Below are 27122 nucleotides of genomic sequence, written 5' to 3'. Positions count from 1 at the left end.
CTGGTCTCAAACTCCTGAGCTCAAGACATCTGCCTGCCTTGGTCTCCCAGAGTGCTAGAGTTACAGGCATGAGCCATGTCACCCCATGCTGTTTTTTCTTTTAATCTGTGTTCTTAGAACTATAACTGTAACATAAATTGCATGCAATTGGTTGTAAATGGAATTCATTTACTGATTTTTTAATGAATGATTTGCAAATCAGGTAGTCTTCTGGGCCAGTGTAGGCTCAGACTCCCAGTGGAAGCTATTGGAAGCTACACGCTCAATATGATCCTCTTGTTAATATTAAAATCACAGGACACGTGGCCTGGCGCAGTGGCTCACGCCTATAATCCCAGCACCTTGGGAGGCCAAAGCTGGCAGATCCCTTGAGGGCATGAGTTCGAGACCAGCCTGGCCAACATGGTGAAACATCGTCTCTCTACTAAAAATACAAAAATTAGCCAGGCATGGTGGGACATGTCTGTAATCCCAGTTACTCAGGAGGCTAAGGCAGGAGAATCACTTGAACCCGGGAGGTGGAGGTTGCAGTGAGCTGAGATGGCACCACTGCAGTCCAGTCTGGGCAATAGAGCAAGACTCTCTCTCAAAAAAAATATAGGACAAATCTTTAGAAACGAATTGGGGCCTGGCATGGTGGCTCATGCCTGTTCAGAGATTCAATTTTGTGTTAACATCTCTGGTATTTTTTTTTTTTTTTTTTTAAGATGGAGTTTTACTCTTGCCCACGCTGGAGTGCAATGGCGTGATCTAGGCTCACTGCAACCTCCGGCTTCAAGGAGGTTGATTCTCCTGCCTCAGCCTCTTGAGTAGCTGGGACTACAGGTGCCCGCCACCACGCCCGGCTAATTTTTGTATTTTTAGTAGAGATGGGATTTCACCATGTTGGCCAGGCTGGTCTCCAACTCCTGACCTTGTGATCCTCCCACCTCGGCCTTCCAAAGTGCTGGGATTACAGGCGTGAGCCACCGCGCCCAGCCATACATCTCTGGCATTCTTTGTCTCTAACATCACCTCCAACAGTTAGGAACTGTCCTCTTCCTATAAAGTAGCTTTAATCTAGGATATGCACCTGGCATCTGAAAACTACCCACTTAAATTTAATGACATATTCAGTTCATGGCTGGAGACGAGTAGAAGGAAAGGATTCTCCCCACACCCACTATATCTAGGCCCTGAAACACTAAAAATGAAGTGCCACAAGCAGTGAGATGTCACCCACTCACTAACTGTATCTTCAAATGAATGTCTAGTTTTTTTGGTTGTGTGTATGTGTGGGTGTGTGGGTGGTGTGGTGGTTTTTTTTTTTTTTTAATAGTCTTGCTCTGCTGCCCAGGCTGGAATGCAGTGGCTCCATCTCAGCTCACTGCAACCTCCACCTCCTGAGTTCAAGCGATTCTCCTGCCTCAGCCTCCCAGGGATTAAGGTGCATGCCACCACACCCAGCTAACTTTTGTATTTTTAGTAGAGACGAGGTTTCATCATGTTGGTCAAGCTGGTCTCGAACTCCTGACCTCAGGTGATCCGCCCACCTCAGCCTCCCAAAGTGCTGGGATTACAGGTGTGAGCCACCGTGCCAGCCCCCTCAATTCAACTTTTTGATCCATGCCCCTATTTTGCTAAGTTGTCAACTTCCCTTTAGTCTTATGTGGGTTTTCCTCCATTACACAGTCATAGAAGTTTCTAGAAGGCCAGTCATGGTCTTTGGGAGGCCGAGGCAGGTGGATCATGAGGTCAGGAGTTCGAGACCAGCCTGGCCAACATGGTGAAACCCTGTCTTTACTAAAAATACAAAAATTAGCCATGCATGGTGTCAGATGCCTGTAATCCCAGCTTACTTGGGAGGGTGAGGCAGAGAATTGCTTGAACCTGGGAGGTGAAGGTTGCAGTGAGCCGAGATTGTGCCACTGTACTCCAGCCTGGGTGTCAAAGCGAGACTCTGCCTCAGAAAAAAAAAAAAATGAAGTTTCTATACATTCATAAAGTTTCAAGATTTGGGGGTGTGTTTTCACTCCTCCGTCATGGGCTCCAATCTGCCATCTATTTCCAAGGTCCTTCCAGGTCCTGTGTCCCTCAGCTAGTGGTATACTTCTCTTGGGACCCAGAGATACATGGGCATTATAGTTCAAATTATAATTAAGTTTAGAACTCTATTGAGACAGAAGAAAGAAAACAGAGCTAAGGTGAAATATCTCTGATAATCTGTGTTGGTTAATATCTAGGATCCTAGTACCAGACATGTCGGAGTCTGAGCTGGTGTCTTCTGCCTGTAAGACACTACCTCTCTAGCAACTGAATTTAGGAAATAGAATCGTAATTCCAGCACATTAGGGAGGCCAGGGTGGGCAGACCGTCTGAGGTCAGGAGTTCAATACCAGCCTGGCCAACATGGGGAAACCCTGTCTCTACTAAAAATACAAAACTTAGCTGGGTGTGGTGGCACGTGCACACACATACACACACACATACACACACACGCCTGTAATCCCAGCTACTCGGAAAGCTGGGGCACGAGAATCGCGTGAACCCAGGAGGCAGAGGTTGAAGTGAGCCACCATGCCCGCTGAGAATCTTTTTTACTTCAACTTCTGTTGGCCGCCTGCATTCCTTGGCTTGTGGCCCTTCCTCCAACTTCAGCAAAGCATCTGAAATGTTGCTCTGGCTCCCTTATCACATCACCTCCTGCTGGCTTTGACTCTCAGCTCCCTCTTACGAGGATCCCTGTGATTGCTGGACCTACCCAAATAAACCAGGATATAAACCATCTTAAGATGCTCAGTCACATCTTCTAGGTCCCTTTTGCTCGCAGATTCCAGGAGTTGGGACTTGGACATCTTTGGGGGAGGCCATTCTTCTGTCCACCACGCCACCCACGATTCCATTTCCATGTCACCATTGTCTCTAAGTGTGTCTAAAACCCACGGCTCAGAGTGGAAGGTGCATCACACCACTGAGAACTCACAGGTTCGGGTTTTCTTTCTTCCTGTGGTTGATTTCTAGGCTGTGGAACTGCGACATAACTAGCGATGGCTGCTGCGATCTCGCAAAGCTTCTCCAAGAAAAATCAACCCTATCGTGTTTGGATCTGGGGCTGAATCACATAGGAGTTATCGGAGTGAAGCTCCTGTGCGAAGCTTTGAGGAAACCACTGTGCAACTTGAAATGTCTGTGGTGAGTTAACTTATAAGTTCAACTTCCTATACTTATACCTTATTGAATCTGTGGCTAATAGAATCAGTGAAGCCAACCTCCCAAGTTATATAATTGACAGGACTTGGATAGAGTCAATTGAGCATTCACTAGGATGGTTAAAGGAATAAGTTCTAGTCTATGTCTGAGTTTTTTGTTTTTTGTTTTTTTCTTGAGGCGAAGTTTTGCTCTTGTCACATAGGCTGGAGTGCAATGGCGTGATCTTGGCTCACTGCAGCATCCGCCTCCCGGATTCAAGCGATTCTCCTGCCTCAGCCTCCCGAGTAGCTGGGATTACAGGTGCCCGCCACCATGCCCGGCTAATGTTTTTGTATTTTTAGTAGAGACGGGGTTTCGCCATGTTGAAGGTTCATCTCAAACTCCTGACCTCAGTTGATCCGCCCATCTCGGCCTCCCAAAGTGCTGGGATTACAGGCGTGAGCCACTGCACCCGGCCCTATGTCTAAGTTCTAGTCTGTGTCATGCAAAGAACACCTGTGAAATTTTAAGGATACAGTGCCTCAAGCCATTCAGCCCAAAGCCACTGCCCAGCACCCCACATTCAGAGAGGTGGGAATTGCGCCCGGCACGGTGGCTCACACCTGTAATCCCAGCACTTTGGGAGGCCGAAGCAGGCGGATCACTTGAGGTCAGGAGTTCAAGACCAGCCTGGCCAACTTGGTGAAACTCCATCTCTACTAAAAATATAAGAATTAGCCGAGTGTACTAGTGGGTGCCTCTTTTTTTTTTTTTTTTTTTTTTTTGAGATAGTTTCACTCTTGTTGCCCAGGCTGGAGTGCAGTGGCGCAATCTTGGCTCACTGCAACCTCCATCTCCTGGGTTCAAGTGATTCTCCTGCCTTAGCTTCCCAAGTAGCTGGAAATAAACAGGCATGTGCCACCACACCCAGCTCATTTTGTATTTTTAGTAGAGACGGGGTTTCTCCATGTTGGTCAGGCTGGTCTCGACCTCCCGACCTCAGGTGATCCTCCCGCCTTGGCCTCTCAAAGTGCTAGGATTACAGGCGAGAGCCACCGTGCCCAGCCAGTAGGTGCCTTTAATCCCAGCTACTTGGGAGGCTGAGGCAGGAGAATCACTTGAACCCTGGAGGCGGAGGTTGCAGTGAGCTGAGATCCTGTCACTATACTCCATCCTGGGCGACAAGAGCAAGACTCCATCTCAGGAAAAAAAAAAAAAAAGGTAGGAATTGGACATCGTGCCAGAAAATGCTGGCTCTATCAGCAGGTGAGTGGTCTCAACATGGCTATCTTACAAATCCCTTGTGAGTTACCTACAGTCAAATGCACTTGAACCTGGAATCCTGCCCGGGGAGGGAATCTTAAAAGAATTTGACTCCAGCTGGGCAAGGTGGCTCAAGCCTGTAATCCCAGCACTTTGGGAGGCCAAGGTGGGCGGATCACGAGGTCAGGAGATCGAGACTATCCTGGCTAACACGGTGAAACCCTGTCTCTACTAAAAATACAAAAAATTAGCCGGGCGAGGTGGCAGGCGCCTGTAGTCCCAGCTGAGGCAGGAGAATGGCGTGAACCCCGGGGAGGCGGAGCCTGCAGTGAGCCGAGATCGCGCCACTGCACTCCAGCCTGGGCGACAGCGAGACTCTGTCTCAAAACAAAAACAAAAACAAAAAAAAAACAGCCTGGCCAACACAATGAAACCCTGTCTCTACTAAAAGTACAAAAATTAGCTGAGCGTGGCTGTGTACCTCTGCTCCCAGTTACTCAGGAGGCTGAGGTGGGAGGACCACTTGAGCCTGGGAGGAAGAAGTTACAGTGAACTGAGATCATGTCACTTCACTCCAGCCTGTGTGACAGTGAGATCCTGTCTCAAAAAAAAAAAAAAAAACAAAGGCGCTTTGAATCACTCACTGACACGTGTAGAGGAGCAAAAAGTTTGAGTTGCTGGATGGCCCAGGAGGTCAAGGCTGCGGTGAACCAAGATGGTGTTACCACACTCCAGCCTGGGCAACTGACTGAGAACTTTTTTCAAAAAATAAAAAAAGTGACCGGGTGCAGTGGCTCATGCCTGTAATTCCAGCACTTTGGGAGGCCAAGGCAGGTGCATCACCTAAGGTCAGGAGTTCGTAGACCAGCCTGGCCAACGTGGTGAAACCCTGTCTCTACTAAAACCACAAAAATTAGCCGGGCGTGGTGGCACATAGCTATAATCTCATCTATTTGGAGGCACGAGAACTGCGTGAATTCAGGAGGCAGAGGTTACAGTGAGCTGAGATCATGCCACAGCACTCCAGCCTTGGCAATAGAGCGAGACTGTCTCTAAGAATAACTTTAAAGATGGAAGTTATTTAACCTCTCTGCTCAAAAGCCTTAGTGCTTCCCTATGTCAATCTAGGTAAAATCCTATATTGACAATGGCCTCGCGGTCTTCTGTGAGCTGGCCACCGCTTACCTATGACCTCATCTTGACAATCCTCCCTGGCTCACTCCTGCCCGCTGCCTGGATGTTCTATTTTACGTGTCAATCACATGCACCTTCAGGGCCTCTGCACAAGCTATTTCTCTGCCTGGAGAACTCCCCCTGAGCTCTATGACTTGGTCCCTTCACCCCATCACCTCCAACCACTGTAGCTAGAACCCCCAGTTATTCCCTGTACCCCTTGTCCTTCATAACCCCTCATCACCTCCATATTTTCCTGTTAGCAGATGAGCCCTGAGGGCGGAGACTTCGTTGTTGTTGTTGTTTTTTTTTTTTGAGACTGAGTCTCACTCTGTCACCCAGACTAGAGTGCAATGGCGTGATCTCGGCTCACTGCAACCTCTGCCTCCCGGATTCAAGCAATTCTGCCTCAGCCTTCCGAGTAGCTGGGATTACAGGTGCCCGCCACCACGCCCAGCTAACTTTTGTACTTTTAGTAGAGACAGGGTTTTAACGTGTTAGGCTGGTCTTGAACTCCTGACCTCAGATGATCCATCCACCTTGGCCTCCCAAAGTGCTGGGATTACAGCGCTCCCGCGCCCAGCCTGAGACTTCTGTTGGTCATGCAGATCCCCAACACCCGAGGGGGGGCTTGGCTTATAGGAGGGCATCGATCAGCACCAGCCGAATTAATGTGTGGATTTCTGTGTTTCCCCAGGTTGTGGGGATGTTCCATCCCTCCGTTCAGTTGTGAAGACCTCTGCTCTGCCCTCAGCTGCAACCAGAGCCTCGTCACTCTGGACCTGGGTCAGAATCCCTTGGGGTCTAGTGGAGTGAAGATGCTGTTTGAAACCTTGACACGTCCCAATGGCACCCTTCAGACACTCAGGTATTTACTTCCCCATCAGGCTTTCTCCAGAGTGGCAGGTTTAGGGGAAGCATAATGACATGGACCTGCTGTAGGAGACTCATCTGGTAGCTGGATTACAGGTTCCCGCCACCACACCCAGCCAATTTCTGTATTTTTAGTAGAGACGGGGTTTCACCATGTTGGTCAGGCTGGTCTCAAACTCCTGACCTCAGGTGATCCGCCTGCCTCGGCCTCCCAAAGTGCTGGGATTACAGGCATGAGCCACCGCGCCCGGCCCTTTATTTCTTCGAGGCAAGAACTCACTATGTTCCCCAGGCTGGAGTCCAGCAGCACAATGATGGCTCGCTGCAGGCTCGCTCCAGCTCCTGGGCTCAAGCAATCCTTCTGCCTCCATTCCTGAGTACTAGGTTTATAAGCATGAGCCATTGCACCAGCCACGGCTGCTGTGTACCTGCTCATGAGAGCCAGTTGTCACTGGGCTGCGTTTTGTTTGTTGCATTTTATCAGGGTTTTGGGGTTTTGTTTTGTTCTGCTTTTCCTTTTTTTTTTTTTTTTTTTCCCTGAGATGGAGTCTCACTCTGTTGCCCAGGCTGGGTTGCAATGGTTGCTCACTGCAACCTCCACCTCCCAGGTTCAAGCGATTCTCATGCTTCAGCCTCCCAAGTAGCTGGGATTACAGGCATGCACCACCACACCTAGCTAATTTTTGTATTTTTAGTAGAGACAGGGTTTTGCCATGTTGGCCAGGGTGCTCTCGAACTCTTGACCTTGGTGATTTGCCCACCTCAGCATCCCAAAGTGCTGGGATTATAGGCATGAGTCACTGCACCCGGCCTGAGTTGTATTTCGATACCATGGCGTCAAAGAACCAAGAAGCCCCTTCCTAGGAGTGTGGGAACTTCCAGAAATTCTCACAAGCAATATACTCTACTGCTGGCTCAAAATAATCTTTATGTAGAAGAAACATAGATTACTTGTTTATTTAACACAAATCTCAGCCTAAGATACTTTGTAAGTCAAAAGACATATGGACACTAAGGGTTTTTTTAAGCTTTAAGTTTATTTATTTATTTATTTATGTTTTTGGAGACAGAGTTTTGCTCTTGTCGCCCAGCCTGGAGTGCAATGGCGCTATCTCAGCTCACTGCAGCCTCTGCCTCCTGGGTTCAAGAGGTTCTCCTGCCTCAGCCTCCCAAGTAGCTGGGACTACAGGCATGCGCCACCACGCCTGGCTAATTTTGTATTTTTAGTAGAGACGGGGTTTCTCCATATTGGTCAGGCTGGTCTCGAACTCCTGACTTCAGGTGACCCGCCTGCCTCAGCCTCCCAAAGTGCTAAGATTATAGGCGTGAGCCACCACGCCTGGCCTGCATCTCCTCTATTTAACTGGTACTCCAGGGTCCACCGAGTACAAGTTGCCGAAGTGGGTGACAGAGCAGGTAGGCAAGTATTAGAGCTACAGCCCAGCTGTACTCAGCAATTCCATTTTCTGTGTATGATAATCAGCAAGCATCTAAAACTACACATGGCTATATACCACTACAAGGTTAACCTGATGTTATGTTTTCTCTATCATCAGATCAACATGGTTGAGAATAAGAGGAATGAAAAGATTAAAAAGAGAAATGGAAGTCTTTAATTTTACATTTTATTATTTGCTTCATTTATTTTTTAGACAAAAATCTCCCTCTGTTGCTCAGGCTGGAGTGCAGGAGCCCGATCTCGGCTCACTGTAACCTCTGCCTCCCAGGTTCAAGTGATTCTCCTGTCTCAGCCTCCTGAGTAGCTGGGACTATAGGGACACACCATCACACCCAGCTAACTTTTATATTTTTAGTAGAGATGGACTTTCACCATCTTGTCTAGGCTGGTCTCAAACTCCTGACCTCAAGTGATCTGCCTGCCTCGCTCTCCCAAAGTGCTGGCATTACAGGCATGACCCACCACATCTGGCCTCATTTTATATTTAAAAATAAAAAATAACCAAATCAGGCCAGGTGCGGTCTAGGCAACATGGTAAAACCCCAACTCTACTAAAAACACCAAAATTAGCCGAGCATGGTGGCAGGCACCTGTAGTCCCAGCTACTTGGGAGGCTGAGGATAGGATGGCTTGAACCCGAGAGGCACAGGTTGCAGTGAGCTGAGATGGTGCCACTGCACTCCAGCCTGGGCGACAGAGAGACTGTCTTAAAAAAAAAAAAAAAATCAATGTGGAACACTCCTTTTGCCACCTAGAATAATCAGGAAAGGTGACCCATGCCCTGTGCCTCCTTAACAGACTTTCAGGTACTTGGGAATTTGAAACAAATCTCCTTGATGCACAAAGTAACCTTTTCTTCCCCCATTGTACCCCAGGTTGAAAATAGATGACTTTAATGATGAACTCGATAAGCTGCTGGAAGAAATAGAAGAAAACAACCCACAACTGATTATTGATACTGAGAAACATGATCCCTGGAAAAAAAGGCCTTCTTCTCATGACTTCATGATCTGAATCCCCCCTGAGTCATTCATTCTCCGTGAAGTCATCGATTTTCCAGGTGTTGGTGAACTGCTGGTGACTCCTCTCCTCCCCCGCCCCCACTCCTCAGGGATCATGAGTTCATTGCTGGGCTAGGTGTTTTAGCCATGATTCTGCCTCTGTTTGACACGTGCACACGTCCTTTGTTACATATGAAATATCTGTGTCACGGGTATATTGAGAGAAATAAAGGTGAGAGCATTCACAAATGAAGCTGTTACTTAATGGGCTTTGACAAGTTAGAGAGAAGATGTCTCATTGGGGAGAACCTGGGGGCTGGGGGAAGTGACCGTGTTTAATTGCGTTGATTTCTATTGCCTTGTCAATCTTTGCCTTGCTGTGGTATTTTCTATCTTTTTTCTTTCTTTTTTTAGACTGAGTTTCACTCTGTTGCCCAAGCGATTCTCCTGTCTCAGCCTCCTGAGTAGCTGGGATTACAGGCATCCCCCACCACACCCGGCTAAATTTTTTTGTATTTTTAGTAGAGATGAGGTTTCACCATGTCGGCCAGGCTGGTCTCAAACTCCTGACCTCAAGTGATCCACCCACCTCAGCCTCCCAGAGTGCTGGGATTACAGGCACGAGCCACTGCACCTGGCTTTTTTTTTTTTTTTTTTTTTTTTTTTTTTCCCCTCAAGCATGAGTGTTGCTCTGTTGCCCAGGCTGGAATCCAGCAGCATGGTTATAGCTCACTGCAGCCTCAAGCACCCAGGTTCCAGCGATCCTCCAGCCTCAACCTCCTCAGTAGCTGGGACTACAGGTGCACACCACCAAACCAGGCCAATTTTTGTGGGATTTTTTTGAAGACAGGGTCTCACTATGTTGCCCAGGCTGATCTCAAACTCCCAGGCTCAAGTAATATTCCTGCCTCAGCCTCCCAAAGTGCTGGGATTACAGGTGTGAGCCACGGTGCCCGGCCTGTGTTGTTACTTCTCGACCTGCATGGGTCACCGCCTGCTGAGTATTACCTACCACAGCATTTCTCCCACCAGCCTACAATATTTTAGGGGCTTCGGTGTAGCTCATATATGACCATGTCATTGCTCTGATTTTGCTCTTTAAAAATTCCAGCTTTACTTAAAATAGCATCTCGGCCAGACACGGTGGCTCACACCTGTAATCCCAGCACTTTGGGAGGCTGAGGTGGGCAGATCACGAGGTCAGGAGTTCAAGACCAATCTGGCCAACGTGGTGAAACCCCGTCTCTACTAAAAATATAAAAAATGGCCAGGCGCAGTGGCTCACGCTTGTAATCCCAGCACTTTGGGAGGCCGAGGCGGGCGGATCACGAGGTCAGGAGATCGAGACCACGGTGAAACCCCGTCTCTACTAAAAATACAAAAAAAAATTAGCTGGGCATGGTGGCGGGTGCCTGTAGTCCCAGCTACTCGGAGAGGCTGAGGCAGGAGAATGGCGTGAACCCGGGAGGCGGAGCTTGCAGTGAGCCGAGATCACGCCACTGCACTCCAGCCTGGGTGACAGAGCGAGACTCCATCTCAAAAAAATATATAAAAAATTAGACAGGCATGGTGGCACATGCCTGTAATCCCAGCTACTTGGGAGGCTGAGGCAGGAGAATTGCTTAAACCTAGGAGGTGGAGGTTGCACTGTGCTGAAGACTGCACTACTGCATTCCAGCTTGGGCAACAGAGTGACTCCTTCTCCAAAAAAAAAAAAAAAAATCTCATGGTATGCATAGTTTTTCACTACAGAGTCTCCAGTATTTCCTTGTGATAAAGAATTCCAAATTCAACAAAGCAGCAGTGCAAGCTCTATGCTGTAAAACCACAAACAAAAGGAACTGTACTATAAAGACGACACTAGTTGGCAAAGTTGCTTCTCATGGGGAGACTGTTGCTGTGTTTACTGGATGAGCAAACAAATGGTAAGGGGGAAAAATAACAGTACAAATTTTTATTAAACACTAATAAAATCATGGTTTTTTGTTTGTTTGTTTTCTTGAGACAGTTTCACTCTTGTTGCCCAGGCTGGAGTGCAATGGCACGATTTTGGCTCACTGCAACCTCCACCTCCCCAGGTTCAAGCGATTCTCCTGCCTCAGCCTCCCGAGTAGCTGGGATTATAGGCATATGCCACCAAGCCTGGCTAATTTTGTATTTTTAGCAGAGACGGAGTTTTTCCATGTTGGTCAGGCTGGTCTCGAACTCCCGACCTCAGGTGATCCACCGGCCTTGGTCTCCCAAAGTGTTGGGATTACAGGTATGAGTCACCGCGCCTGGCAACATTTTTTTCTTTTTTTTTTTTTTTTCTTTGGGTGGCAGAATCTTGCCCTTTCACCCAGACTGGAGTGCAATGGCACGATCTCGGCTCACTGCAGCCTCTACCTCCCCAGTTTAAGCAGTTCTCCCATCTCAGCCTCCCATGTAGCTGGGACCACAGGTGTGCACCACTGCACTCAGGTAATTTTTGTATTTTTGGTAAAGATAGGGTTTCGCCACGTTGCCCAGACTGGTCTTGAACTCCTGAGCTCAGGTGATCTGCCCACCTTGGCCTCCCCAAGTGCTGGGATTATAGACATGAGCCACCACACCTGGTCAAAAGTAGTTTTAATATTTAAATTTAAAACTAAAAAAATTAATCTCTCTTCCTACTTTCATTTCTTCATCAGGGGCCATTGGTTTATTCTCACCGACTAGATCCAAGTTCTCTGGTACTACCTTTAAACCACTCCATCACTTTCCAGTTCCACTGCATACAGTTTGGGCTTCTGAGGTTTCCTGTTTCCTTCTGTTCCTGGTTCAAGGTCTCCTTGTTCAATGGGGCATGGGTCATTCCCTGAGCATTTTTTTTTTTTTTTTTTTTTTTTGACAGTCTCGCTCCATTGCCGGGTTTGGAGTGCAGTGGTGTGATCTCGGCTTACTGCAGCCTCTGCCTCCCCAGTTCAAGCAATTCTGCCTCAGGCTCCTGGATAATTTTTGCATTTTTAGTAGAGACAAGGTTTCACCGTGTTGGCCAGGCTGGTCTTGAACCCCTAACCTCAAGCGATCCGCCTGCCTCGGTCTCCCAAAATGCTGGGATTACAGACATAAGCTACCGTGCCCGACCTCCAGAGCATCTTTATTCTCAGTTTCAGCGGGAAGAAGGGGGAAAATTGGTAAAAGAGAGGCATAAAGTTTAAAAAGGACATTGCATGAAGAAACTAAAGGTTTCTCATTCTCCACACTATTGACATTTGGGGTCAGATCACTACTTGGTGGGAAGCATGGTCCTGTACATTTACACGGTGTCTGGCACCATCCCTGGCCTCCACCCCCTGGATGCCAGCATCCTCACAGTGATGATGATCAAAAACGTCTCTGGGCCGTAGAAAATACTTCCTGAAATGCAAAGTTTTCTTAGGTTGAGAGCCATTGTAATCTAGCCCCATCTTTAGAGAAGAAATTGAGTAACATTTACATCCATTTAGGAACTATTGACACCCCGGGGGCCCATAAAATGTAAACTTGCACTCATAATTCACCATCTTTCTCCAATGTGTGTTTCATCTAGCCATACTCTCAGATGCCCACCCTCATGACCGACAAGTCCTAAACAGTGAAACCTGTGGCACGTGGTTTCTGTGTGTCTGAATCTATATGTTCAGAGATGAACTACTGTCCCTATTTTCTTGCACCTCCTTACCTGTGACCACTCGCCTCCGCCCATCACTGAATTCTGAAAGTGTGGCCTCAGGCTCACAGCAGCATTAGCCCCTGCTTGCTCTGGATCTCATCACACTGATGATCGAGAAGAAAGCATTCACTGGGTTCTCTGCTAAGAGTACAAAAAAAACCCTTCCACAGTTCCATGGCCATGTTTGCACCCAGGAACCACGAGGGCTGGGTGAGCCCAGATGATGGGCTTGGCAAATGTTCCCGGAACAAAAAAAACAATAAGAGCCAGAGGCCGTGAGAGCCTGACCCCTCCCCCAATGCACACACACACCCCACTCGCTACCTCCAAGCCTCATTTTCAGAGGCCATGAGAGCCTGACTCCTCCCCCAATGCACACACACACCCCACACACACACACACACACACACACTCCACTGTCTACCTCCAAGCCTCATTTTCAGAGGCCATGAGAGCCTGACTCCTCCCCCAATGCACACACACACCCCACACACACACACACTCCACTGTCTACCTCCAAGCCTCATTTTCAGAGGCCATGAGAGCCTGACTCCTCCCCCAATGCACACACACACACCCCACTCGCTACCTCCAAGCCTCATTTTCAGAGGCCATGAGAGTGACCCCTCCCCCAATGCACACGCACACCCCACTCGCTACCTCCAAGCCTCATTTTCAGAGGTCATGAGAGTGACCCCTCCCCCAGTGCACACACACACACCCCACTCTCCACCTCCAAGCCTCGTTTTCAGGCTTCTCAAAGCTAAGGTCACTCCATGAGCTAAGCCACGCTTCTCTCAATCCTCAGCTCTTCCACCAGAATACGAAGACCTCTGCTGTTGAAGATCCTCTGGCTCAGCTGCAGCTCTGGAAGAAAGACCCCGGTGACGGTCTTTCTTTTCACACTCCCCAATCCCAGACCACATCCTGCGCCCCAAAACAACTTCCATGGTAACCACATCCTTTCCCCTCGCTCATTCCCTAGCCCTGACCCAGGCTTCTTCAGGGTTCCTCTACTCACCCAGACAGAGCAGTGTAGATGATGTAAATGTTGTGCTCTGTGCAAGTAAAAGCAGAAAGTAAAGTCAGAAGACAGGGAGTGGGCTGGGCGTGGTGGATCGCACCTGTAATCCCAGCATTTTGGGAGGCAGAGGCAGGTGGATCACGTGAGGTCAGGAGTTCGAGACCAGCCTGGCCAACATGGTGAAACCCTGTCTCTACCAAAAATACAAAAACTAGCCAGGCGTGGTGGCGCATGCCTGTAATCCCAGCTACTCTGGAGGCTGAGGCAGGAGGATTGCTTAAACCCGGAAGGTGGAGGTTGCAACGAGCCGAGATCGCACCATTGCACTCCAGCCTGGGGACAGAAAAAAAAAAATGTAGCTGAGCATGGTAGTGCACGTCTGTAATCTCAGCTACTTGGGAGTCTGAGGCAGGAGAATCGCTTGAACCCAGGAGGTGGAGGTTGCAGTGAGCCAAGATTGTAATCGTCCAAGGTGTTCACCTTGCCCACTGCCTAGACAGAGCTGATTCATCAAGACAGGGAATCGCAATAGAGAATAGTTCATGCAGAGCTGGCTCTACGAGAGACCAGAGTTTTATTATTATTCAAGTCAGTGTCTCCCAGCATTCAGGAAGAAGAGTTTTTAAGGATAACTTGGTGGGTGGGTGGGAAGCCAGTGAGCCAGGAGTGCTGATTGGTCAGGGATGAAATCATGGGAGCCAAAGCTATCTTCTTGCACTCAGTTCCTGAGTGGAGGCCAAAAGATAAGATGGGCCAGTTTATTGATATGGGTGGTGCCAGCTGATCCATCAAGTACAGGGTCTGCAAATTAAGCACTGATCTTAGAGGCAGTTTAGGGAGGGTCACAATCTTGTAGCCTCCAGCTGCATGACTCCTAAATCATAATTTCTAATCTCGTGGCTAATGTTTATCCTACAGAGCCAATCTAGTCCCCAGGCAACAAAGAGGTCTGCTTTGGAAAAGGGCTATCGTCTTTGTTTAAACTATAAACTAAGTTTCTCCCAAAGTTCAGCCTATGCCCAGGAATGAAAAAAGACAGCTTGGAGGCTAGAAGCAAAATGGAGTCAGTTAAATCTTTTTCACTGTCTCAGTCATAATTTTGGAAAGGTGGTTTCAAGCTGGCACAACTGCACTCCACCTTAGGCGACAGAACGAGACCCTGTCAAAAAAAAAAAAAGAAGTGAAGTCAAGATAGGAAGTAACATCGGAAGACAGGAAGTGCTGGTAGAAGACAAGAAGTGAGGTCATACAGGAAGCAAAGTCAGAAGACAGGAAGTGAAGTAAGACAGGAAGTGGTTGTAGAAGACAGGAAGTGAGGTCATACATGAAGTAAAATCAGAAGACAGGAAGTGACGTCAAACCAGGACTTGCAGTCGGAGGCAGGCAAGAAGTGAAATCAGAAGACAGGAAGTGGCTGAGGGGAACGTCTTTTCTCTCTCCTGCTTGGCCTGAAGTGAACAGGTAGCATCAGGTGTGCCATTTGAGTGACTGGGCACAGCTCAGGCACCCACATCTCCCTCCAGCGCCTATTCTTGGAACACCAGAGACCTCTACACCATTTTCTGTTGCTTTTTTCCTTCATTTTCAGAGATGAGATCCTGGATTGAATGATTTGAATTACTATGGAAAGTGATTGACCAAGGTAAGTCACAACTATCTTGTTCTTTAATTTTGGTGTTGTTTGTTATGACTTATTAGCCGTCTAGCACACATAGCTTTGTATTTCCACTCTGCATTACTTGTATTTTTATTATTTTGTAATATTTGTAATAATTTGTTATTATAAAACCGTGTTATTTTTGGATATTTTTAAGTTAAAATGCGATTTTTTAACTAAGCGGCAGTATGCAAAGCAAGTGTTTCAGAAGTCTCCCCCATCAATAAGTTTTCTCTCCTGAAGGAAACAATTTTGAGACTTCCTGTTCTTAATTCTGTGTAACAGCATACTTCTAAAAGAAAAAGTGTATACTGTCATTATTTATTGTGTTACAAAAATATACACGCACCTTTCATGCGCGTCCGTGTGAAGAGACCACCAAACAGGCTTTGTGTGGGCAATAAAGCTTTTAATCACCTGGGTGCAGGTGGGCTGAGTCCGAAAACAGAGTCATCGAAGGGAGATGGGGTGGGGCCGTTTTATAGGATTTGGGTAGGTAAAGGAAAATTACAGTCAAAGGGGGGTTCTCTGGCGGGCAGAGTGGGGGTCACAAGGTACTCAGTAGGGGAGCTTTTGAGCCAGGATTGAGCCAGGAGAAGGAATTTCACAAGACAATGTCATCAGTTAAGGCAGGAACAGGCCATTTTCACTTCTTTTGTGGTGGAATGTCATCAGTTAAGGCAGGAACCGGCCATCTGGATGTGTACGTGCAGGTCACAGGGGATATGATGGCTTAGCTTGGGCTCAGAGGCCTGACATTCCTGTCTTCTTAATAAGAAAAATAAAACGAAATAGTGGTAAAGTGTTGGGACGGCAAAAATTTTGGGGGGTGGTATGGAGAGATAATGGGAGATGTTTCTCAGGGCTTCTTCGAGTGGGATTAGGGGCGGCGTGGGAACCTGAAGTGGGAGCGATTAAGCTGAAGGAAGATTTTGTGGTAAGGGGTGATATTGTGGGACGTTAGAAGAAACATTTGTCGTGTAGAATTATTGGTGATGGCCTGGATACAGTTTTGTATGAATTGAAAAACTAAACGGAATAAGAGAAGGAGAAAAACAGGTATTAAAGGACTAAGAATTGGGAGGACCTAGGACATCTAATTAGAGAGTGCCTAAGGAGGTTCAGCACAGCTTTGCCAGTAAAGATTATTTATTTACTTTAGGAGTTAAGAGTGGCGGTTTGGGGATGGTACCAGGAGATATCAGCTATGATGGCTTGGAGAAACAGTGTAAACCGGCAGTGCAAACAAGAGCAGGGCACGTATGAGTAGTTGAGAACGGTGAATAGGAGTATGACTACAGAAGATAGTTGCGATGACAAGTTTTTTGGGGCACAGTCTAAGTTGGTCTGGTGTCTGGAATGAGACTGGGGCCTAATAAAAAGGAGCGTCTATTCCAGATACCACACCTGACCCTCATGACTGCATCTCTCTGATCCACCTGACGTTCACCCCATTTCACCACATTTCCTTCTTCCCTTTTTCTCATCCTGATCACACTTAGTTTATTGATGGCAGTTCCACCAGGCCTAATCGCCACACACCAGCAAAGGCAGGCTATGCTATAGTAGAAGCCACTAGCCCGCCTCTTAGAACCTCTCATTTCCTTTCCATCGTGGAAATCTATCCTCAAAGAAATAACTTAAATGGAGCTTAAATGGGCTGTACCTTATAGCATTCTGAGGACAGGCCTGAATTCTGAGAAGCGAAAGTGGTAAAAGTATTGTCCAGTCCTTTTTAAGTTGGTGGCTGAGCTTGGTGAGGTGTGTTTTTAATAGACCATTAGTCTGTCACTGAATACTAAGAGCCTGAAAAAATGCTTGGCTGATTTGATTAATAAAGGCTGGTCTGTTATCAGACTGTATACAGGTGGGAAGGCTAAACTGAGGAATTATGTCTGACAGAAGGGAATGACAAGGCTAAACTGAAGAATTATGTCTGATAGAAGGGAAGAAATGACTGCGGCGGCCTTCTCAGACCCTGTAGGAAAGGCCTCTACCCATCCAGTGAAAGTGTCTACCTAGACTAAGAGGTATTTTAGTTATCTGACTCGGGGCATATGAGTAAAGCTAATTTGCCAGTCCTGGGTGGGGGCAAATCCTCGAGCTTGATGTGTAGGGAAGGGAGGGGGCCTGAATAATCCCTGAGGAGTAGTAGAAGAGCAGATGGAACACTGAGAAGTGATTTCCTTGAGGACAGATTTCCACGATGGAAAGGAAATGAGAGGTTCTAAGAGGCGGGCTAGTGGCTTCTACTATAGCATAGCCTGTCTTTGCTGGTGAGTGGTGATTAGGCCTGGTGGAACTGCCGTCAATAAACTAAGTGTAATCAGGGTGAGAAACAGGGAAGAAGGAAATGTGGGGAAATGGGGTGAACGTCAGGTGGATCAGAGAGATGCCATCATGAGGGTCAGGTGTGGTATCTGGAATAATGTGGGAGGCCGGATTGAAGTCCGGGCCAGGAACAATGGTAATTGTGGGGACTTAACAAAGAGTGAGTACAGCTGAAGGAGCCGGGGAGCAGAAAGTATATGCGTCAGGTATGAGGAAGAAAATAGATTTTGGAAATTATGAAAGCTGTAGAGAGTGAGTTGAGCGTAGTTTGTGATTTTTAGGGCCTCTAAAAGTATTAAAGCAGCGGCAGCCACTGCATGCACACATGAGGGCTAGGCTAAAACAGTAAGGTCAAGTTGTTTGGACAGAAAGGCTACAGGGTGCGGTCCTGGCTCTTGTGTAAGAATTGTGACCACACTAACCATGCCTAGGAAGGAAAGGAGTTGTTGTTTTGTAAGGGATTGAGGTTTGGGAGATTAAGTGGACACGATCAGCAGGGAGAGCACGTGTGTTTTCATGAGAATGATGCCGAGATAGGTAACAGATGAGGATGAAATTTGGGCTTGACTGAAGTAATGGGGGCTGTCTGTGAAGCCTTGCAGCAGTACAGCCCAGGTAATTTGCTGAGCCTAATGGGTGTCAGCGTCAGTCTAAGTGAAAGTAAAGAGAGGCTGGGACAAGGGGTGCAGGGGAATAGTGAAAAAAGCATCTTAAAGATTGAGAACGGAATAGTGAGTTGTAGAGGAAGGTATTGAGGACAAAAGAGTGTACAGATTGGGCACCACAGGGTGGATAGGCAAAACAATCTGGTTGATAAGGCGCAGATCCTGAACTAATCTGTAAGACTCGTCCAGTTTTTAGACAGGTAAAATAGGGGAATTGTAAGGAGAGTTATAGGTTTTAGAAGCCCATGCTGTAGCAGGCGAGTGATACCAGGCTTTAATCCTTTTAAAGCGTGCTGTGGGATGGGATATTGGCGTTGAGTGGGGTAAGGGTGATTAGATTTTAATGGGATGGTAATGGGCATGTGATCGGTTGCCAGGGAAGGAGTAGAGATGTCCCATACTTGTGGGTTAAGGTCGGGGGATATGAGAGGAAGACGCGAAGGAGGCTTTGGGTTGGGGAGAAGGGCGGCAATGAGATGTGGCTGTAGTCCAGGAATAGTCAGGGAAGCAGATAATTTGGTTAAAGTATCTCGGCCTAATAAGGGAACTGGGCAGGTGGGGATAACTAAAAAAGAATGCATAAAAGAGCGTTGTCCAAGTTGGTACCAGAGTTGGGGAGTTTTCAGGGGTTTAGAAGCCTGGCTGTCAATACCCACAACAGTTACGGATGCAAGGGAAACAGGCCCTTGAAAAGAAGGTAATGTGGAGTGGGTAGCCTCCGTATTGACTAAGGGGAAGGACTTACCTTCTGCTGTGAGAGTTACCTGAAGCTCGGCGTCTGTGATGGTCTACGGGGCTTCCGAGGCGATCGGGCAGCGTCAGTCTTCAGCCGCTAAGCCGAGAAGGAGTCAGTCAGAGGGCCTTGGGCCAGAGTTCCAGGGGCTCTGGGAGTGGCTGCCAGGTGAGTTGAACAGTCCCAGTTCCAGTGGGGTCCCACACAGATGGGACACGGCTTAGGAGGAATCCTGGGCTGCAGGCATTCCTTGGCCTGGTGGTCAGATTTCTGGCACTTGTAGCAAGCTCCTGGGGGAGGAGGTTCTGGAGGAACGCCTGGCTGCTGCGGTTCAGGCGTTTGGAAGTTCTTGTGTGCTGGAGATGTGGCTGGGGTTTGTCTCACAGTGGAGGCAAGGAATTGCAACTTTTTTCTATTATTGTACAGCTTGAAGGCGAGGTTAATTAAATCCTGTTGTGGGGTTTGAGGGCCGGAATTTAATTTTTGGAGTTTTATTTAATGTCGGGAGCAGATTGGGTAATAAAATGTATTTTGAGAAGAAGACGGCCTTTTGACCTTTTAGGGTCTAGGGCTGTAAAGTGTCTCAGGGTTGCTGCCAAACGAGTCATGAACTGGGCTGGATTTTTACATTTGATGAAAAAGAGCCTAAACACTATCTGATTGGGATAAAGAAAAAGGAGCATTAACCTTGACTATGTCTTTAGCTCCAGCCACCTTTTTAAGAGTAAATTGCTGGGCAGGTGGGGGAGGGCTAGTCACGGAACGAAACCGTAAGCCGGACCCGGTGTGAGGAGGGGAGGTGATAAAAGGATTATAGGGTGGAGGAGCGAAGGCTGAGGAAGAATTGGGACCTAGCTCAGCCTGGCAAGGAGGGGAGAGGTCAGATGGGTCTGTAGAAAAGGAAGATTAGAAAGACTCAGCGATGCTAGGGGTTGGGACTGAGGGGACAGGTGGGAGGGAAAGAAGGAAGATTTGGGATGAGTTGCACTGGGCAGAGACTAGGAAGGGACCGATGTGTAAAAGAATGCCTGGACGTCAGGCACCTCAGACCGTTTGCCCATTTTACGACAAGAATTATTTAGATCTTGCAGGATGGAAAAATTGAAAGTGCCGTTTTCTGGCTATTTGGAACTACTGTAGAGTTTGTATTGGGGTCAAGCGGCATTGCAGAAGAAAATAAGGCATTTAGGTTTTAGGTCAGGTGTGAGTTGAAGAGGTTTTAAGTTTTTGAGAACACAGGCCAAGGGAGAAGAAGGAGGGATGAAGGGTGGAAGTTTGCCCATAGTGAAGGAGGCAAGCCCAGAGAAAAGAGACATGGAGGGAAGGGGTTCGGGGGTTCTTACCTTCCAGAAAAGCGGGAAAGGGGTTGGGGCGTGGAAATAAGGGATCTGAGTGCAGAGATAAGAAATAAGGGATTGGGGCACAGAGATATAAGGGATTGGGGTACTTGCCCCTCCTCTAGAAAAGCGGGACTTGCTGCTAAGAGTGAAGGAGAAGGGGTTGGGGGTTTCTTGCCCCCCAGAAAGGTGGAGAAGGAGTAGAGACACAGAGAGAAGGGGTTGGGGTACTTGCCCCTTCCCCAGAAAAGCGGGACTTGCCGCTAAGGGTGAAGGACCAAGGCAGGCATCCCTGCGTGGTCTGACACCTCTGAAACGTGGGTGAATAATCAGAGAGGCGTCCCTGCAATGATTAAACACCAAGGGAAGGCTGCCTTCCCTAGTCCGTGACTGGTGCTGGAGTTTTGGGTCCACGGATAAAACGTGTCTCCTTTGTCTCTACCAGAAAATGAAAGGAATTGAAATTAAGAGAAGGGAGAGATTGAAGTGTGGAAAGGAGAAAGTGGTTGAGGGACAGTGAGAGAGGTTGGAGAAGAGAGTAAGAAGAGGCCGCTTACCTGATTTAAAATTGGTGAGATGTTTCTTGGGCTGGTGGGTCTGAGGACCCGAGGTCGTAGGCAGATCTTTTTCACGGAGCAAAGAGCAGGAGGACAGGGGATTGATCTCCCAAGGGAGGTCCCCCGATGCAAGTCACGGCACCAAATTTCATGCGCGTCCATATGAAGAGACCACCAAACAGGCTTTGTGTGAGCAATAAAGCTGTTTATTTCATCTGGGTGCAGGCAGGCTGAGTCCAAAAAGAGAGTCAGTGAAGGGAGATAAGGGTGGGGCCGTTTTATAGGATTTGGGTAGGTAGTGGAAAATTACAGTAAAAGGGGGGTTGTTCTCTGATGGGCAGAGTGGGGGTCACAAGGTGCTCAGTAGGGGAGCTGATGAGCCAGGAGAAGGGATTTCAAAAGACAATGTCATCAGTTAAGGCAGGAACAGGCCATTTTCACTTCTTTTGTGGTGGAATGTCATCAGTTAAGGCAGGAACCGGCCATCTGGATGTGTACGTGCAGGCCACAGGGGATATGATGGCTTAGCTTGGGCTCAGAGGCCTGACAGCACCTACCTAAAAAAATTCCAATAGCACTAAAAGGGTGTGTACAAAATGCAGTGGCTAACCAACCGTCTCTTCCATTGCTCCGCCTAAGAGACACCCACTTTTAGCTGTTTTCTTTAGGAACTTGTTAATATTAGGTTTCTCAAAATGTGTAACCATGTGTTGTTGTTATTGTTCCCCTAAAGTTTATATTTGTTTTTTATTTTTATTTTCAGGCAGGGTGTCACTCTGTCACCCAGGTTTGAGAGCAGTGGTGCAATCATGGCTCCCTGCAGCCTCAACCTCCCCGGGCTCAGGTGACCCCCGACCTCAGCCTCCTGAGTACCCGAGAGTAGGTATGTGGTATCACACCCAGCTAATTCTTTGTAGTTTTTGTATATGAGACAAGGTTTCGCCATGTTGCCCAGGCTGGTCTCGAACTCTTAGGCTCAGGTGATCCCGCCTCAGCCTCCCAAAGTGCTGGGATTACAGGCGTGAGCCACTGTGCCTAGGCTATACTGGTCTTTTTAAAATCTACTTAGTTTACTTGACCTCTATAATTATTTTTCCTCTGTCTTCTGATGGCATCTCAGTATGATTTTCCACTATGTTAAGACAAATAATTGACCCGTTCTTACATTTGGAGGCTTCTCTAAGCAACTTGCCCATTCCCCCTTCACCCAAGCTGTGTGCTCGCTAGCTCTGATTGGCATCGGTCGTCCTGGAACTTCTTTCTGCCATCCCTCTGTCTTTTCCCAAGTGACTCACCCACCTCAACCTCCCAAAGCGCTGGGATTACAGGCGTGAGCCACCGCGCCCGGCCCTCTTTTCCTTTTTTTAAACAATTTTTATCTTCTTTATTTTAAGTAGAGATGGGGTCTCACTATGTTGCCCAGGCTGGTCTTGAACTCCTGGGCTCAAGTGATCCTCCTGCCTTGGCCTCCCAAAGTGCTAGGATTACAGACATGAGCCACTGCACTTGGCCCAGTGGTACAGTTTTACACTCATTAGATGGTCAAGAAGTGCCTAAATGCTATAATAAATATAGAACTTTACCTTGAGAAGACCTAACATTTCCTTCAGAAAGTAAATATGAGGGGGGTGGAGATGGTGCATTATCTCATTTTATTTTTATTATTTTAAAAATTTATACATAATTGTACATATTTATGGGGTAGACAGCAATATTTCAGTACATGTATACAATGTGTTATGATCAAATCAGGGTAATTAACATATCCATCACTTTATTTTTTTTTTTGAGACAAGGTCAGGCTTTGTCACCCGGGCTAAAGTGCAGTGGTGTGATCTTAGCTCACTGCAACCTCTGCCTCCCAGGCTCAAGCCATTCTCCCACCTCAGCCCCCTGAGTTGCTGGGAGTATAGGGATGCACCACCACGCCTGGCTAATTTTTGTTTTTTGTTTTTTTGGTAGAGATGGGGTTTCACCATGTTGCACAGGCTGATCTTGTTTTCTAATGTGAAGGGAAGCGGGCAACGTGCTAGTTTTATACTAAGGAAAATGAATGACACACCCAAACTGCCTGCAAGGCCCGTTCTGAGAGACGAAAGGAGATTTGCTAGACTGCAGCGGAAGATGGAGTGAGGGTGAGAGTTTCTGGGGAAACCCAGACAAGAGCACAGAGGGCCAAGGGGAAGCACGGGAGGGTTTTGCACAGAGGATGGAGCAGAGTCGACCCTGAGAGCTGGGAACGTTACAGATCCGTCTGGAGCCCGTATTAGAGAGGGTTGAAGAAAGAGGCCAGTATGGGGTCCAGCCAGGTACCACGTCATCCACGGTGTGCAGGGAGGAGGAGGGGTCTCCACAGATTCCTTCCATCCCACATGGAGGGTGCCCTCAGACAGAGAGCCAGACAGACAGACAGACAGACACTGGCTGAACGGCTCCTTGATGGAACACCAGGAGGAGGCAGCATGGCCTCCTTTCCACAGCTGGAGCCTCTGCCCTCCTGCTTCCACGCCCCACACACGCCACAGTCTTTGAGTCGCCTCCCATGCCATGATCCGTCCCTTGGATACGACCGTGCCTGGGGTTCAGTGGTCATGAACGTAACCCGCGGCTGTGAACATCCGGTCGGCCTCCATCCTGACCCCCGTGTGATTTCCGGGTCTGCGGGAGGGGCGGAAGCGGCCTCTGCACAGCCCTGACCCTGGGCCGCAGGCGCTTCCTCCGGCTGTGCCAGTCCTCGGCCAGAAACCCCGCCAGGAGTATTAGGATCACAGCCCCGAGGCATATCCGGACCAGGTTGCCCGTGGTGTAGTACTGGCGGGCAGGACCTGGAGGAATGAGGAAAGGCGGGGCAGGTGAAAGAGCTCACCTCCAGGACGCCCTCCAAGCCACATCTGGGCTTCTCAGAGATCCTATTATCCTCTACTAGCTAGGGGATGCCACTCGCTTTCCTGGAGGGTCCCTCCCCTCCCGAGTAGGGGTCAGGGCCAGACCCCGACTCTCTAGCACCTCTCCCTCGTGTGCTGCCTCTGAGACAACTCCTCCCAGACACAGAGAAGGGTGTGGGTGTGAATATAAAAGGGTAGCCCAAGGGAGGCCCTTCTGTACAGTGAGTGCGGTGATGGTGACACCAATCTACAACTGTGACAAATTGGCATAGAACTAGACACCTACTTTATGCCAGTGTCAAATTCCTGGTTTTTATGTTGTACTCTAATTATGTAAGATGTAACCATTAGGGGAAACTGGAAAAAGAGCACATGGGATTCTTCTGTTCTATCATTGTAGACTTCCTGTGACTCTAGAACCATTTCAAAAGAGAAAGTTCAAAAAGTCAGTCAGAAGCACACGCACACATATGCACGCGTGCACACACACACACGCACACATATGCACGCACACGCGCACATGCACGCACACAGTATGTGACCATCTTCCATGTCCTTGCCCACTGGGCATAATAGCCCCCACTCTGCCCTCAACCCCGCAAATCTCATCCTTATCAACCTCGGCTCTTTCCAGCATGTTTCTCCTGCCTTGGTGCTTTGCTCTGAGACACAGGGAATGTTAGACACGCCCAGCCTCCAGCCTAGCGTATGATATTCTTGAAGTGCAGGCCGTGGTCCGGCACACCGTATTCAGCTGAGATGCTTTTGAAAGTGGAGGGGATAGCACACCTACACAAAACTTACTGCAGTGGTTCTCAAAGCGGCATCCTGGAGCCATAGCATCAGCATCACCTGGGAACTTACTAGGAATGAAAATGACTGGATTCACCCCAGACCTACCGAAGCAGAAGCCCTGGGGGCTCAGAAATCTGTTCTTTAAGCCTCCAGGTGATTCTTATGCCCATGGAAATTTGAGAACCGCTGATCAATGGAATCAGTGACTCAGAAACAGAATCCCGGACTCTACAGGTTGGTTGGTTGGTTGGTTTTTGTTGCCCACATTCAACCAGCTGGACTCCACAGTATAGCAGGCCACTCTGACTATTCTTCTGCGTGTTATATGTGATAAACCATCTACCTAGAGTAGGATTGGGGGTAGCATCTTAACATCTAACTACTTAGGACACCCACCCTGTTTACAGGCAGAAGTAAAGGATTTTTAAAACAAAGCAGATTTGGGAAAGAACCAAGTGAATTAAATCGAGAAGTCTAAGCAGAGAGGAGAAAGAAAAGAAGGGGTCCATGTACCTCATATGCTGTGCACCAGAATGGACCCTGCAGAACCTACCTGCTACCGAGGAAGGTGGTTCTGTTGGTAACAGGCTGGGGGTCACGGAGGTTCCTGGGAAATCAGAAAATGAGATAAATCCGTGCTCTTGTCGCTGTGGGTCCTGAACAAATAATGAAACATCTCCGTGACTGAGTTTCCTCACCTGAAAAATGAGCCTAAAGTAGCTTACATCACTGGACTGTTGTGGATGTTAATAAGTATTTGAGCTGGGCACAGTGCCTCATGCCTATAATCCCAGCACTTTGGGAGGCTGAGGCGGGCAGATCACAAGGTCAGGAGTTCGAGACCAGCCTGACCAACATAGTGAAACCCCGTCTCTACTAAAAATACAAAATTAGCCGGGCATGGTGGCAGGCACCTGTCATGCCAGCTACTCGAGAGGCTGAGGCAGGAGAATCGCTTGAACCCGGGAGGCGGAGGTTGCAGTGAGCTGAGATCGCACCACTGCACTCCAGCCTGGGTGACAGAGTGAGACCTCGTCAAAAAAAAAAAAAAAAAAGAAACCTCCATTCTCCCAGCTGCCTGCAGCCCAGGGCTTCCTGCCCTCCCACTTCCTTCCCACCTGTGGCCCCTCCCCTGCAGCCCAGGGCTTCCACCCTCCCACTTCCTTCCCACCTATGGTCCCTCCCCTGCAGCCCAGGGCTTCCTGCCCTCCCACTTCCTTCCTACTTATGGCCCCTCCCTTGGAATGGCCATCAGGACCTATAAAGGCTGAGGAAGAAAGGTTTGGTCTGCACCACCCCTACCTGTGACCAGGAGCTCCAGGGGGTCGCTGGGTGCCGACCACAGGTATGGGTTCGTGCTGGAGAAGCTGTAGCATCGGTAGGTTCCGCTGTGGGCGGCGGTCACTGTGATGATGGGGAAACTAGCCCGGTACCATCTCTCGGAATTCTTGTAGGGCGCAGGGTCCCCTTCCTTGTACAGAGCAAATTGGTCAAAGCCTCCCCGAGTCTGACACTGTAGGGTTACGTCCCCTCCTGAGGACACCGCCGGGCCGGGCTGGGCTGAGAGCGAGGGCTTGGCAAAAACTCCTGGGAGAAAAGGAAAGGCTGATGTTAAAGGCAGCAGCCAGCATCTCAGCTGATACTGGGGAGGTCCCCCCACCTGCCTAAGAGCTGGGGAGCTTTTTGGCTGTATCCCTCCCAGAGAGTGCACTCCCCCACCCAAGCTCACAGACAGGTCGGGTCACCGAGTGGTTGAGGAAGCGAGGCTGTGCTCACGTCCTAGTGCTTGGGTGCAAATCCTAGTTCTGCCTTTAAGGGCCTGGTGGCCCTGGAGACAAATCTCCCTTTGTATCTGAGCCTCACTGCCTTGTCTGTTAAAATGAGGGTGACTGAATGAGACAGTACACAGTAATTTGCAGAGTGCCTGTTGCCTAGCAAGCGCTGGAGTAAATAAATAGCTTAAGCTTATACTGGGCTGTAAGCTTGTATTGCCACATACAATTGTTACGTTGTTAAGCTTAAGCTTATACTGGGCTGTAAGCTTGTATTGCCACATACAATTGTTACGTTGTTAACGTGGCTGACAGTGCCAGCTTCCTGGTGCCTTCCAAACTCTTGATGTGTATCAGCTCAGTGAACCCTCAGAGACCTATGGAGTCCTCACTCTTTTTTTTTTTTTTTTTTTTTTTTTTTGAGGAGTCTTGCTCTGTCCCCCAGGCTGGAGTGCAGTGGCACCATCTCGGCTCACTGCAAGCTCCGCCTCCCGGGTTCACGCCATTCTCCTGCCTCAGCCTCCTGAGTAGCTGGGACCACAGGCGCCCACCAACACGCCCGGCTAATTTTTTTTTTGTATTTTTAGTAGAGACGGGGTTTCACCGTGTTAGCCAGGATGGTCTCGATCTCCTGACCTCGTGATCCGCCCTCCTCGGCCTCCCAAAGTGCTGGGATTACAGGCGTGAGCCACCGTGCCCGGCCCAGAGTCCTCACTCTTAAAGTCCCTATTTTATAAATGAAACTAAGGCACATGG

General features: G+C 48.5%; 2 protein-coding genes and 2 long non-coding RNA genes across 4 annotated transcripts in view; 2 read left to right on the top strand and 2 right to left on the bottom strand.

Moving 5' to 3' along the window:
• The window catches only part of NLRP2 (NLR family pyrin domain containing 2), a 34876-nt gene extending 25660 nt beyond the window's left edge, over positions 1 to 9216 (top strand). The window contains exons 11-13 of the mRNA XM_055238787.2: positions 3001 to 3171; positions 6302 to 6472; positions 8812 to 9216. Of these exons, the coding sequence (XP_055094762.1) occupies positions 3001 to 3171; positions 6302 to 6472; positions 8812 to 8950 (481 nt within the window). The 3' untranslated portion in view covers positions 8951 to 9216. The remainder of the gene's footprint in view (positions 1 to 3000; positions 3172 to 6301; positions 6473 to 8811) is intronic.
• A 2631-nt stretch (positions 9217 to 11847) lies between these two features.
• Positions 11848 to 12966, bottom strand: LOC134732097 (uncharacterized). The gene is made up of 3 exons (XR_010115019.1): positions 12935 to 12966; positions 12620 to 12751; positions 11848 to 12315 (listed from the first exon to the last, which is right to left on the bottom strand). It is a non-coding gene; the product is annotated as an uncharacterized lncRNA (long non-coding RNA).
• A 1838-nt stretch (positions 12967 to 14804) lies between these two features.
• Positions 14805 to 27122, top strand: part of LOC134732255 (uncharacterized) — a 26488-nt gene continuing 14170 nt past the window's right edge. Inside the window, exons 1-2 of the long non-coding RNA XR_010115224.1 lie at positions 14805 to 15105; positions 15223 to 15276. This is a non-coding gene — a long non-coding RNA (uncharacterized lncRNA). The remainder of the gene's footprint in view (positions 15106 to 15222; positions 15277 to 27122) is intronic.
• The window catches only part of GP6 (glycoprotein VI platelet), a 13680-nt gene continuing 9607 nt past the window's right edge, over positions 23050 to 27122 (bottom strand). The window contains exons 4-6 of the mRNA XM_055239013.2: positions 25897 to 26181; positions 25148 to 25201; positions 23050 to 23739 (exon numbers count right to left, since the gene is read on the bottom strand). Coding sequence (XP_055094988.1) covers positions 23504 to 23739; positions 25148 to 25201; positions 25897 to 26181 — 575 coding nt within the window. The 3' untranslated portion in view covers positions 23050 to 23503. The remainder of the gene's footprint in view (positions 23740 to 25147; positions 25202 to 25896; positions 26182 to 27122) is intronic.

The sequence above is a fragment of the Symphalangus syndactylus genome, chromosome 13 (genome assembly GCF_028878055.3).
Source record: "Symphalangus syndactylus isolate Jambi chromosome 13, NHGRI_mSymSyn1-v2.1_pri, whole genome shotgun sequence".
NCBI classification, from domain to species: Eukaryota; Metazoa; Chordata; class Mammalia; order Primates; family Hylobatidae; genus Symphalangus; species Symphalangus syndactylus.
Note: the sequence above shows the minus strand (reverse complement) of the source record. Positions and strands in the feature narration are given on the sequence as shown.